Source organism: Magallana gigas, chromosome 9, assembly GCF_963853765.1.
Source record: "Magallana gigas chromosome 9, xbMagGiga1.1, whole genome shotgun sequence".
In the NCBI taxonomy this organism is placed as follows: Eukaryota; Metazoa; Mollusca; class Bivalvia; order Ostreida; family Ostreidae; genus Magallana; species Magallana gigas.
This window is the reverse complement of record NC_088861.1, coordinates 47,594,833-47,609,521: the sequence shown is the minus strand read 5'-3', so window position 1 is coordinate 47,609,521 and position 14,689 is coordinate 47,594,833. Positions and strand designations below refer to the sequence as shown.

General features: G+C 36.3%; 1 protein-coding gene across 3 annotated transcripts in view; it reads left to right on the top strand.

The window, feature by feature from the left end:
* The window catches only part of LOC105320764 (porimin), a 129,878-nt gene that overhangs the window by 7,990 nt on the left and 107,199 nt on the right, over positions 1-14,689 (top strand). For all 3 annotated transcript variants that reach the window (XM_066070779.1, XM_066070780.1, XM_066070778.1), the window contains 6 exons: positions 2,119-2,232; positions 4,041-4,130; positions 9,131-9,142; positions 10,333-10,443; positions 11,799-11,858; positions 14,184-14,198. In XM_066070779.1, the coding sequence (XP_065926851.1) occupies positions 2,119-2,232; positions 4,041-4,130; positions 9,131-9,142; positions 10,333-10,443; positions 11,799-11,858; positions 14,184-14,198 (402 nt within the window). The remainder of the gene's footprint in view (positions 1-2,118; positions 2,233-4,040; positions 4,131-9,130; positions 9,143-10,332; positions 10,444-11,798; positions 11,859-14,183; positions 14,199-14,689) is intronic.

Here is a 14,689-nt window from a genome sequence, read left to right as displayed (position 1 = left end):
CTCTCATGCCAAATATATAGATATCACTTTAGTCCCACTCACTCATGCCACATATATAGATATCACTTCTGTCCCATTCCCTCATGCCACATATATAGATATCACTTCAGCCCCACTCACTCATGCCACATATATGGATATCACTTCAGCCCCACTCACTCATGCCACATATATAGACTGATATCACTTCAGCCCCACTCACTCATGCCACGTATATAGATATCACTTCAGCGCCACTCACTCATGCCACATATATAGATATCACTTCAGTCCCATTCCCTCATGCCACATATATAGATATTACTTAAGCGCCACTCACTCACTCCATGCATACATTACATTAGCCCCACTCACTCATGCCTCATATATATCAGTTCTGCCCAATACTCACGCTATGGATATAGATTATTACATGGCAATTTTTATATCGCAACCTATATTAGCCTGAGGTCGCGGTATATCAGCCCGAGAGCCGTCAGGCTCGAGGGCTAATATAGTGCGACCGATATATAAATTGCCATGTTAAGATTTTTATATTATATACTTACAGACAATATTAAAGAAACAAAAAAAAACATCATGTGATGAATTATTATTGTTAACAAGTCGTTCCGTGTCTATATATTCCATCTTTGAAAAACTTCCATGAAATTTTTGTGCCAGCTGTTTATATACTAGGTTGACGCCAACGTAACTATTTGACGTCATACTCGGAGATCAGAGTTGTACGACGCATACCGAACTCTAGGTCATAATAGCCGATGATTAACGGAAAGGGGTGTGATGTATTAACATCCGAAGATTGCCGGAGAGGGGTGTGATATAAATCTTATATCACACCTATAGAGTTTATATCACACCCCTAGGCGAAATTTCGGTTTATATCACACAGGGCGGAAAAGGGTATATTTTTCTATAAGTATTCAATATATATAGATATCACTTCATCCCAAATCATTGAAGCCACATTTATAGATATCACTTTAGCCCCACTCCCTCACACCACATAATATAATTATCACTTCAGCCCCACTCACCCATGCCACATACTTTGCAGAGTTCTCCAAATCTTTCTGTCATGTCGGCAAGACCGATAAAAATAACCATGGACCGATTACTTGAGGTTGCCTGTCTGTCCAGATGTCCTTTAGATGTTGACAGAGCAACTCACATTTCATAAAAAAAGCAAAGGAGGTTGATACAAACTCTCGTTGTAATCACTGAGGAGATCCGAATGCATACGATTAACTAAGCAGAGTTTTTTCACTGACTTTTTGCTCTCTCAAGACTTATTATCCATTTTCAAAACACCTCAGTCAGTAATTATATGGAGAATTAACATAAGTTTGGCGAGTATTTTGTACATAATGACGCGGGGCGTTTATATTGCTGCTTACAGATGTATTCAGATGATAGGAGCAAGTCTTTCAATCATTTTCCAACCAAGATCAAGTCCCAATTACTGACATTGGAAAAAAACTCTAGAACTCTGCATATATATCACTTAATCGCCACTCCCTCATGCCACCTATATTTACCATTCTTTGATATCCACTACCATTGGTCCCATCATTCTAAATGACTCACCACTCACTGAACTTTTCTCATTCTTATGAATAATTAATGCTGTTTGGCCCCTTCACACGTTCGTGGAGGAACCATTCCCACTCAATATACTTAATATGTACGTATGCATTTATCAACAACGACATCATGATTGTTTTCATATGTCCAAAAACTAAGAGTTTCATATTCTCCTTGCAATTTAAGAATATGTTCACAAGAGCAAGAAAAGTTCAATGCATTGACCTACGGCCAGTAAGCATTAGTGAGACTGGCTGTTCCTCCCTCAGATGCCCCCTCTGACCATCACTATCAATACCCCCCCTCCCAAATCACTGTACTTGGCATAATGCATGAACACGATGTTTAAAATAAAAAAAAAAAAAGTGATAGCTCAATTCTTTTAATGCAAATAAAAATCTTCCATAATTTAGGATGTGAAGTTTCTTTTATCGCTCACTCTGGTAAAAAGGTACAGGTTATTTATTAATAAGATTTTAATGTTATTTCATAAAATGTAGAGATGTTGCTGACAGGTGTCCCTTTCTGTTCCAGATCCTGGATTGAACTGTACTCAGTATGGAGAAAACCAAACAGCGTGCTGTGAACGACCAAGCTGTGCCTTCGTGAACTGTACTGTCAACAAGACAACCGAAGAGACCCATAAAGGTCAGGGAAGGGTTCAAGGTCACAAGATGACCTACAAAAATGTAAATTTTGGACAGCCAATGTTTGCCTCATGAATTTTACATTAATAGGACATTCAGCAAAGACTCGAATGAAATTTTATTTCAATTATATCTACATTCCACATATTCTTGGCATGTGAAGTTTCTGGAGAGCTATGTTCAGCATTTATAACACCATTACACAGACAGGGTGCTTAAAGTTTAAATTATAACTATTAAAGTTGAACTTGACGTCCCAAATGTGGAACGCTGTTAAAGAGAAAAGTCGCAAGAAGAATTCATAATTCACACTTTTGAATCAATGTGGCTGTTACAGTGGCTCTTCCATTGATTTAAACTTCCCCATAGAATAAAACAGGGATTTGAGATATTAAGCACTTTAATTTGCAGACAATGCAGGAAGATGAAAAGATGTAAATATAAGCCTTAAATCATAAATTTTTGAAAACATTGTCTCATAACTGCAGCGGTGCGTACAAAGAAATTTTTTAATGTTACTCAATTTTTGTGCACACACCATTGCAAATATGAGACTACCGTATATTCAATAATTTTCGTGATTATCTAATTTTCATCACTTTTTTTGCAATGTCTTTTAAATCGTGAATTATTGAATATGCAGAAATTATATTCTGTATTATTTAAGAAACTTTTTAAATTGCAAAAAATGACAAGTGCAGATTGAAAATGCTACACAAAATTCCCATTTTCACAAATTTTGTGACACGCGAAAAAACCCCAGATATACAGTATGTCTTTTAAGAAATAATGATTCAATGCTTAAATCAATATCCACAGCAACAACACAAAAAATTGATGTTCATTGGTAAAGCTGTGTAATACATCATTGTTTTGTGTCATCCAGTAAAGTCTTCTTGTTTCTGTATATAATGGTACAGCTCAGTAAACGTGGCATGTATAGATTAATGATAAATACATATTAATGATCTATACAAGTTTTCCTCATCATCGTAGATTTTATCAGTGTAAAAAGAATAATTTGTGCTTTCCAACTAGTTTTGATGGCGTAGTAACATTTCACCATAATCGGTTTTTAACTTTGCCCTCTTTCACTGTAAGGTTTTGTTTTATTCTGTAAAATTGTTATACCGTATACAGGGTTATTTTCGCCCTGTGTAATTTTGGCCCTGTGTAATTTTGCCCTGTGTAATTTTGGCCTTCTACACCTGCACACAGTTTCGCCCTGTCTTGAATTCGCCCAGACAAGTTGTGTTTATAAAGAGATAATTTGATACATACTGAAATGTATGCCCAGACACAGTTGTGTTTAATATAAAGAGATAATTTGATATAGGAATTCGGCCAGTCTTAAATTTGCCCAAGACAGCGTGAAAGAGGCGAAAATAAAACTGTGAATATTTCCCTGTATAAAGTATTTGTATGCATTGAGGAATAAGGTATCGTTCTTTGAGTATTATCATAATGTTAATTGAGTTGATCGTATATGGTCAGGCGTGATCAAATCCAATAAAGCCTGAAGGGTTATATGACAGATTTGATTTTGCCCAACTATATTTCTATCACCTTGTAATATTCAAAGAATGATCCTCATTACAAATATTTAGATAATTTTCAATTGTACAATTAAATGTTGAAATAGTCATTTATGAAATGTATTGGCTATATGTTAAAAAATAAAGACAAAGTGTTATCACAGACAAAGACACTGGAATATGTTAATATTGTTGTATTATAAAGAAATATTAAATTATAAAAAAGTAGATTTAGTAAAATACAAAGAAGGCATCCATTTTTTTTAACCTGTAGGTTGCCACAATCTGAACAATGCTACTGATAAAAATGATGCTGCAAAAATCTGCGGAGTAAACGTTACAGCTATCAACAAAACGAATGTGTGTAAGTATAGTTAAGTGTAATCTGTGGTCAGAAGAAAGTGTGTAAGTATAGTCTAACCTATGATCCAAGGAACATGTGTAAGTATATATAGTTTTATAAGTCTATTCTGATCCAAGGAAGGTTTGTGTGTGTGAGTAGTTCAGACTGTGTGTTGATGAATCATTCCAGGGTCAGTGCTGCCATGATATGTGTCAGTACTCAGTAGTTCAGACTGTGTGTTGATGAATCATTCCAGGCCCATTGGTGCCATGATATGTACTAGAACTTTGTGTTAAGTTGTAATGGTATTTAAAATTTGGCAGTCAATCTTTACTAACACACGATTCTTGCACATCTGTGTTTGAGGTAATATAAACAGTACAATTAATAGTCTATTAGAATGCATTTTCAAAGATAAGATACCAGAATATATCTCTCTTACCCCCTTATAAATTCTAATTTGTACAAATATCATTAATAGTCTTGTTTTAAAATTGTAGTAATATTCAGATGGGAATTATTGCACACAATCAGAACAAGAGTTGTTTGGCCCTCGGCCTGTATTATTGCACACAATCAGAACAAGAGTTGTTTGGCCCTCAGCCTGTATTATTGCACACAATCAGAACAAGAGTTAATTGGCCCTCGGCCTGTATTATTGCACACAATCAGAACAAGAGTTAATTGGCCCTCGGCCTGTATTATTGCACACAATCAGAACAAGAGTTGTTTGGCCCTGAGCCTGTATTATTGCACACAACCAGAACAAGAGTTGTTTGGCCCTTGGCCTGTATTATTGCACACAATCAGAACAAGAGTTGTTTGGCCCTGAGCCTGTATTATTGCACACAATCAGAACAAGAGTTGTTCGGCCCTCGGCCTGTTTTATTGCACACAATCAGAACAAGAGTTGTTTGGCCCTCAGCCTGTATTATTGCACACAATCAGAACAAGAGTTAATTGGCCCTCGGCCTGTATTATTGCACACAATCAGAACAAGAGTTGTTTGGCCCTGAGCCTGTATTATTGCACACAACCAGAACAAGAGTTGTTTGGCCCTTGGCCTGTATTATTGCACACAATCAGAACAAGAGTTGTTTGGCCCTGAGCCTGTATTATTGCACACAATCAGAACAAGAGCTGTTTGGCCCTCAGCCTGTATTATTGCACACAATCAGAACAAGAGTTGTTTGGCCTTCGGCCTGTATTACACAATCAGAACAAGAGTTGTTTGGCCCTCGGCCTGTATTATTGCACACAATCAGAACAAGAGCTGTTTGGCCCTGAGCCTGTATTATTGCACACAATCAGAACAAGAGCTTTTGGCCCTCAGCCAGTATTATTGCACACAATCAGAACAAGAGTTGTTTGGCCCTGAGCCTGTATTATTGCACACAATCAGAACAAGAGTTCTTTGGCCCTCAGCCTGTATTATTGCACACAATCAAAACAAGAGTTGTTTGGCCCTCAGCCTGTATTATTGCACACAATAAGAACAAGAGTTCTTTGGCCCTCAGCCTGTATTATTGCACACAATCAGAACAAGAGTTGTTTGGCCCTCAGCCAGTATTATTGCACACAATCAGAACAAGAGTTGTTTGGCCCTGAGCCTGTATTATTGCACACAATCAGAACAAGAGTTGTTTGGCCCTGAGCCTGTATTATTGCACACAATCAGAACAAGAGTTGTTTGGCCCTCAGCCTGTATTACACAATCAGAACAAGAGTTGTTTGGCCCTGAGCCTGTATTATTGCACACAATCGGAACAAGAGTTGTTTGGCCCTGAGCCTGTATTATTGCACACAATCAGAACAAGAGTTGTTTGGCCCTCAGCCAGTTTTATTGCACACAATCAGAACAAGAGTTGTATGGCCCTCAGCTTGTATTAATGCACACAATCAGAACAAGAGCTGTTTGGCCCTCAGGCGATCATAATTTGAATTTTAGTTTTACAGATCCGCCGACTCTAAAAATTTGCATTTAAAAAAAAAAAAAAAATTGAAAATTGTCATGCTCAGTTCAAGCTGCTCAAGTCAAACCCGTGTTTTATGATAATGAATCACTGAGATATTTAAATCTGGATGTAAAAACGCTTGCAGAATGATGGAGGAAGGTCAAGGTGTTGCAGAACATCTTTGGATTGGTTTCGTTGTGTTGAAAGGGGGCGAATTGGGCGAAATAGTTAACTTCGCCGGAATTTCCTCCAAAAGAGAAGTTGGAAGTCGTCCTGTATTATGAGTTCACAATCGTCTAAATTAACCCAAAAGGCAATAAAATGATACTTTACATATTCTAAAGACATTTTCACAGCCTCAGTTAACCCCTGTTGTGATTAGGATAATTACTGAGACTGTCTTATCTTTAGGGGTAGGCCTAATATACGGATGATGCAACCACATACTGTGCAACCGATGTTTATTTCTTTTAGTGTTGATGCTACAATTAGGTGGTAACTTATAATTAATTAATAACTCTGCCAAATTAATGCTTAAATAATCATAAAACCCTAGGGTTGTTTACATTTATCTTTAAAAAAAAAAAAAGACCCTCTACATAACGGTTGTAATTGGGTCAAAAGGTTGTACTAATACCCCCAAAATACACAGAAATACATAAACTGTCATTGTTATTTGTCATTTAGCTAACACAATTGCAACACATTTCATCTATTTTAATGTATGAATGCCTCAAATAAATTAAATTAATAAAAAAAAATTCAAAATTTTTAAAAAAAAATTTTTATTGACTTGCTTCTAATCTAATTTAAATTATTAAAGGTTGAATCTGTGTATATCATCATTAGTGTTATGCCATTGTCAAGTAATGGAAGTCTCCCTGATTTCTCAAACTTCTCTCTATTTTTCTGTTAGAGAGAATTGAAGTCTCCCAAAAATTTTGCTCTAGGTTGGTCCCTGCATTGAAATTACACTTACAAACCAATTCATCCAATGCAAAACAAGAGACCCTCAGACCTAGTGTCTGCATGCAATGCGCACAGTTGGAGTCCTCACAATCGAAGGTGGAGGGATATATGGCAGCAAGAGTTGCCTCCGAGTACCCAGGCCAGCAGCTGACATGCCTTTTTTTTTCTTTTTTTTCGTCCTCCAACTTGACTTTTCTTGGAAAAAAATCTGTAAAACTATAAATCAAATTATGATCGCCTCAGCCTGTATTACTTAATCAGAACAAGAGTTGTTTGGCCCTGAGCCTGTATTATTGCACACAATCAGAACAAGATTTGTTTGGCCTTCAGCCTGTATTATTGCACACAATCAGAACAAGAGTTGTTTGGCCCTGAGCCTGTATTATTGCACACAATCAGAACAAGAGTTGTTTGGCCCTCGGCCAGTATTATTGCACACAATCAGAACAAGAGTTGTTAAGCCCTCGGCCTGTATTATTGCACACAATCAGAACAAGATTTGTTTGGCCCTGAGCCTGTATTATTGCACACAATCAGAACAAGAGTTGTTTGGCCCTCGGCCTGTATTATTGCACACAATCAGAACAAGAGTTGTTTGGCCCTCGGCCTGTATTATTGCACACAATCAGAACAAGTGTTGTTTGGCCCTGAGCCTGTATTATTGCACACAATCAGAACAAGAGTTGTTTGGCCCTCAGCCTGTATTATTGCACACAATCAGAACAAGAGTTGTTTGGCCCTCGGCCTGTATTATTGCACACAATCAGAACAAGAGTTGTTTGGCCCTCAGCCTGTATTATTGCACACAATCAGAACAAGAGTTGTTTTGCCCTGAGCCTGTATTATTGCACACAATCAGAACAAGAGTTGTTTGGCCCTCGGCCTGTATTATTGCACACAATCAGAACAAGAGCTGTTTGGCCCTCAGCCTGTATTACACAATCCGAACAAGAGTTGTTTGGCAGTATTATTGCACACAATCAGAACAAGAGTTGCTTGGCCCTCGGCCTGTATTATTGCACACAATCAGAACAAGAGTTGTTTGGCCCTGAGCCTGTATTATTGCACACAATCAGAACAAGAGTTGTTTGGCCCTCAGCCTGTATTATTGCACACAATCAGAACAAGAGTTGTTTGGCCTTCAGCCTGTATTATTGCACACAATCAGAACAAGAGTTGTTTGGCCCTCAGCCTGTATTATTGCACACAATCAGAACAAGAGTTGTTTGGCCTTCAGCCTGTATTATTGCACACAATCAGAACAAGAGTTGTTTGGCCCTCAGCCAGTATTATTGCACACAATCAGAACAAGAGCTGTTTGGCCCTCGGCCAGTATTATTGCACACAATCAGAACAAGAGTTGTTTGGCCCTCGGCCAGTATTATTGCACACAATCAGAACAAGAGTTGTTTGGCCCTCGGCCAGTATTATTGCACACAATCAGAACAAGAGCTGTTTGGCCCTCAGCCTGTATTATTGCACACAATCAGAACAAGAGCTGTTTGGCCCTCAGCCTGTATTACACAATCAGAACAAGAGTTGTTTGGCAGTATTATTGCACACAATCAGAACAAGAGTTGTTTGGCCCTCAGCCTGTATTATTGCACACAATCAGAACAAGAGTTGTTTGGCCCTCGGCCAGTATTATTGCACACAATCAGAACAAGAGTTGTTTGGCCCTCAGCCTGTATTATTGCACACAATCAGAACAAGAGTTGTTTGGCCCTCAGCCCGTGGTTTGGTTGATGTTCAATTCCTGTCTTGTGTTCCACCATTGTGATATACAGTTATTATAGATAATTGCTCTGAATCCGCTGTGTTATGTACTAATATTTATACTTGCATTGATCATCTAAGAAAAAGTAATCATATTATGAAAAAAAAACATGCAATATATATTTTGTAAAGAAATTACGTAAGGAAAATTCCAACTTTTTCAGTAAATACAGATCTGAAGGTAAAATAATAGACCACCGTGGAAGTTTGAGAAACCAAATTGATTATGAGAGATGAAAGTTCTTGGATCGGGCATTACCTGTTGTATACAATCATACATCTTGTTTACCTGATTTAATAATGATCCTTTTTCTATTGTAGGTCAAGCTCCAGGTAAGTGATTCACGCAATACCTTGACCTAATTTATAACCCTAGCTGAAGGTAAGGCCAAAAAATGAATGTATTGGAATGTATTGGTTCTCAGGCCACAAAATTCAAAATATGCTGTAAACATACTATATTTGGCGGAAATTAGTTTTGAATAAGTTGGCATGGATTTGAATTAGTGTATTCCTGAAAGTACCAGGTAAACCTTATACATATATGCATGGCATTTAACAATGTACTTAATTTAGCGGAAGCCGCATTCCCCCAAAACGCTAAATATGTTGTGACGGTATATCTTTACCAATGCTACTCACAAATATGAGTTATGAGTCTTTAAAAACCTCTAAAGTCTGATGGATAAAATCTACGTCCAACTCGGGTAAGGTACAGGTAACAACTGAACTTTGTTTACAATGGATATATATTTATGTTGTTATTCATGGAATTCCAAACCCGATGGTAATATTCACTACAAAAAGAATACACAGCCAAATGAAGTACGTTTACAGTATTATTAGACAGGCGGGTTTTTTATCTCAATTGCATTATTTGCATAGGGAAATAATTCAATTTTTATTTCTTACTAAAAGTTGAGTTATTCCCCTTTTCAGCATGGCAGTAACATTTATTAATCATTTGACCCAATAATGTGGTGCCTGAGAAATAATACATATAATTTTTAGTTTTCAGTCAGTTTGATGGACAGTACCAGGTAAACAGATGTTTAAGGGCTCTGCAGAGCATTACACTGGTCCGTACTTTGAAATCTTTTGTCCTGAGTATTACATTTTCTATAACCGGTTTACCCATTGACTGCCTGTGGTGTACAGTGAGCTGAAACCAAGGGTGAGGGTAAAAAAACAAGCTCATCATAGAATACTTGTCCATTGCACATTCCCCTAGCTATGGGTAACATGTTTGAAGACCCAGCAGTAACAATGAATTATTTTAAAAATTATCTCTAAAGTTTTGATGCCAATTTTTCTTTCTTGTAATTTGATTGGTTGACTCTGATACCAAGAGTTCCACAATGATGACATCAGCGATTGAGAGCTGTAGGTACAAGTTCTATGAAATGAGTTATTGCTTGTAGAATAGTCCCTGTCTTGCGTTTGATAAAAGGGCTATTCCACTTCCAGCCATTGGATAAGTGTATATATTATATATATAATTTGAAATGCTGTTTGGTTTTCAGATGCAAAATGTGAGGACTTGAACCAGACAGAGTGCTGTGGCATCCAGGGGTTCGGGTTATCCTGTGTCTTTGTCAACTGTACCATGAAAGCACAAACTAATTCCTCAGCCAGTGAGTCTATTGGTCTGAATATGTTAAGGTGGTATGGGACACCTCCATGTTGTGACAAATTGTTTATCGAAATAAACAATAAAATGAAGTATCAGGGTTCGACACTAACTTTTTTATGCATTAGTCCAGCCGGACTAGTGCCTGTTTATTTTAACTAGTCCGTAGGCAATTTTATGTGCCCGTCAAAAATAAATTAAAATGCATTACAGTATTTGCCTTATATATGGTACGGAGTTTTTAAATAGAATTTGTAAGAAAGGGGTGCATAATATACACTATAATGTTTTTATTACAGGTGTTGCACTTGTTTAGTTGTATTGTGCTATGCACTGCAGTACATAGCAATGAGCTGCGTATTCCTTGGTGTATGCTGCCATTACAGATGTTATAAATAGATCTATGCAAATTAGATCCAGGCTATGAGCTACCTTGTTCTTTTCATTATCTAAGTTCTTTAAAAATAAGCAATTTATCATAAATTATTTAAAGTAAAACAATTCATTTAAATTAAACAACTCGCAGGAGATTCGTTTTGAGACCTTTATATATTTTTAAAACACATAAGCGTCCCTATCGAAGCTGTTGTTGTGAACACGTGTGCTTGTCACCTATTTTCTCGGACATCCCATTACGGCAAAGAAATAATCAAGTCACCCATAATATCCTGCATACCTCTGTTGTTTTCGCTCGGTAACTCTATAATCACTGCAATGTATCATATGCTAGATAATAAAAATATAGTCAGGGTTTTCCATTAAAATGTCGACAATCACACATCGTTAATTTACACATTTTTTTAGCAAAACTTTTTATTAGTCCAACCGGACTGACTCGACAGAAATTTTGTTAGTCCGTATGAAAATCTATTAGTCTGTGACTAACGGACTAAGGTTAGTGTCGAACCCTGAGTATGGTTATATAATTAGTTATTTTCCCGATATTGTCGCATAACAGTGTAGCACCATGGGTCAAGGGGTTTACTATGAATCTGTAAGTCATGAGTTTGAATTCCACTGCTGGGGTTTTTCAATTTTACGTCTCTAAATTTTTTTCAAAAGCTATTTTTTTGGTTAAATATTGTAAAATTTGAAAATTCAAAACTCATGAAAGTTTTCTAATTATAATGTACTTTATTCCACATTAATATCAACAGATGTCCCCTACCACCCTAAGGGGGCTGGGTGGTCATGGCCATTTGTAGACTTTATCAATCTTTTTTAAAAGAAGAACTCTGTAGAAAGATACAAGAAAAGTATTCAAATTTTTTTGATCCAAAATATTTATGTTGTTATTTTTTTCTGGATTTTACTTTAAAAGCTAAATAAATCATGTACATGTAATACTTTTGTTTTCAGTGTGTATGGCTGACAAAGAGATTTCAACCAAGTGTGAAAAAGATACAAACCACACTGTTTGTAAGTCTATTAAGAAATAAAAAAGTTTACTAGGATATGAACTTTGTTGGTAATTTGATCAAATCCTGTGATCATGTACCACCCAAGTTCATATTCTGGTGAACTTTCTAACATTGCTGTTAATTACTTATACATTGTATTTACATTTGAAAAAGGCAAATGATTCAGAGTTATTTACATAAACGTGTTAGCAGAGAATTGAACATTATTGCTATTCTGTAGGTGTATATAAAGGCAAGAAATATCTAACTCCCTCAACTACATAGACATTCACAACTCCTTATACTTTACCACTAACATCAAGTTTTCAGTTTCCTAGTGGTCTGAAGACAATAAAAGTAACCATTCTATGATAACATCAATACATCAAATGTTTAACACCATCTATTTATTACATTACAACATTCAACCATTACATATTACACCATTCAACAACATGACACCTTCCACCTTTACATTACACTAGCTATTTACACTACACCACCAAACCATTACATTATATCATCCAGGCCTTACATTACATTGTCCAACCATTCCATTACACGGTCCAACCACATTACATTAAACCAAACCATTACATTACACTATCTTACCTTTACATTAAACTATCTACTGTCATATTACACCATCTATCCATTACATTACAATATCCCACTATGACAGTACACTACTCAATCATTGCAATAGACTTTCAAATCATTATATTACATTGTCTAACCATTAGAATACATATCAAACCATAACATTACACAATCATTACATTTCACCTTTCAACTATTTTTGTCCCCCGCCGCAACGCAAAGCGGGGACATAGAAATGCCGGGCGTCCATCCGTGGGTCCGTGCGTCCCTCCGTCACACTTTTTTGTAAGCGCTCTCATGCCTACAAATTTTGACGGATTTTCATTAAATTTATACGAAATGTTTATACCACTATTACTTTGGTCAAGTTCGAAAATCAGCATTGGTCGATACTTTTTGTTGGAGTTATGGGACTTTGACCACAATAATGACTCTGTTTTATCCAAAAATTGACCTTGTAAGCGCTCTCATGCCTACAAATTTTGACGGATTTTCATTCAATTTATAGCAAATGTTTATACCATTAATACCTTGGTCAAGTTTGAAAATCAGCATTGGTCGATACTTTTTGTTGGAGTTATGGGACTTTGACCACAATAATGACTCCGTTTTATCCAAAAATTGACCTTGTAAGCGCTCTCATGCCTACAAATTATAACGGATTTTCATTAAATTTATACCAAATGTTTATACCACTAATACTTTGGTCAAGTTCGAAAATCAGCATTGGTTGATACTTGTTGTTGGAGTTATGGGACTTTGTCCACAATAATGACTCCGTTTTATCCAAAAATTGACCTTGTAAGCGCTCTCATGCCTACAAATTTTAACGGATTTTCATTAAATTTATACCAAATGTTTATACCACCAATACTTTGGTCAAGTTTGAAAATCAGCATTGGTCGATACTTTTTGTTGGAGTTATGGGACTTTGACCACAATAATGACTCAGTTTTATCCAAAAATTGACCTTGTAAGCGCTCTCATGCCTACAAATTTTGACGGATTTTCATTAAATTTATACCAAATGTTTATACCATTAATACCTTGGTCAAGTTCCTAAATCAGCTTTGGTCGATAGACTCAATCCTTGTATTATGCTTGACCGGCGGGGGACCCAGGAATTCTATTCTTGTATAACACTATTCTACAATTACATTACACATTACACTATCCAACCATTATGTTACACTATTCAACTATTACATTACGGATCTCAACCCCATACGTTACACTAAACAATCCAACCTTTACATTACAACATGCAATTTTTATTTACATTAACAGACAATTACATTTTTTACACTTTCAATCCAACACTGTACTTTCTAACAATTAACTGTATGACCAATACAATATACTTCCAACAATTACATAACACCATTTAAATTTTTCTTCACATCATTTAATTATAATTTTACAAAATTCAACTATATACTGAAAACCATCTATTATTCGCGATGACTTTATTTCACGACTTACCGGAGATTAACTGGTTCCCAGTGACTAATTTTTGCGACCAAGCCTTATGCACACTGTCTTGTTTTTATATTACAATTATATAGCAAATACTGGTCCACAGCAAGAAATGTAATGCGAATTTCTCACGCGCGAATAAAAGTTGGTTAACTGTGACAATTTGATGATGAACTATTTCTTTCTTCACATCACCTTAAAAGTTTACACATGTTTAATGACGTAATGAAACAAGGATATTAAATGTTTTTATTTACTTGTTTTTTAGGCATTCCTAAGAATGGCAAGTATTACTACTTTTAAGTATTATTATAGATAAAATCAAAGTGACTGAAGAGCATAACATGCATGCTTGTGGTAAACCTTTGATCATTTTCTGATTATTGACATTTATTACCCAGGGTTTGGTGTTATTGTGAAGTCATTTAATAAGTAAAGCTGATTGGCCTGCTTATATGTCTAATTTAATGTGCATCGTAAAACAGTGATTTTGTTATTAGGGCCCCGCAAGGATTTGCGGGTGCCCTATAGTAATCACTCTGTCCGTCCGTCCTTCTGTCCGTCCGTCTGTCACTCTTCCGTCCACAAATTTTCTGTTTTTTTCTAATAACTTTTTTTATGGTTGCCCAATCAAGTTCAAATTTGGTATGGTAGTTCAGTAGGCAGAAATACATATTTTGATGCTAAGTTTGGTTCTCTATGTCTTCTGGTTTGGAGCTGGGGTGGTGGGGTAGATTCCTTAACTATGCATAAGAATGAATGGGCAAAGAGAGA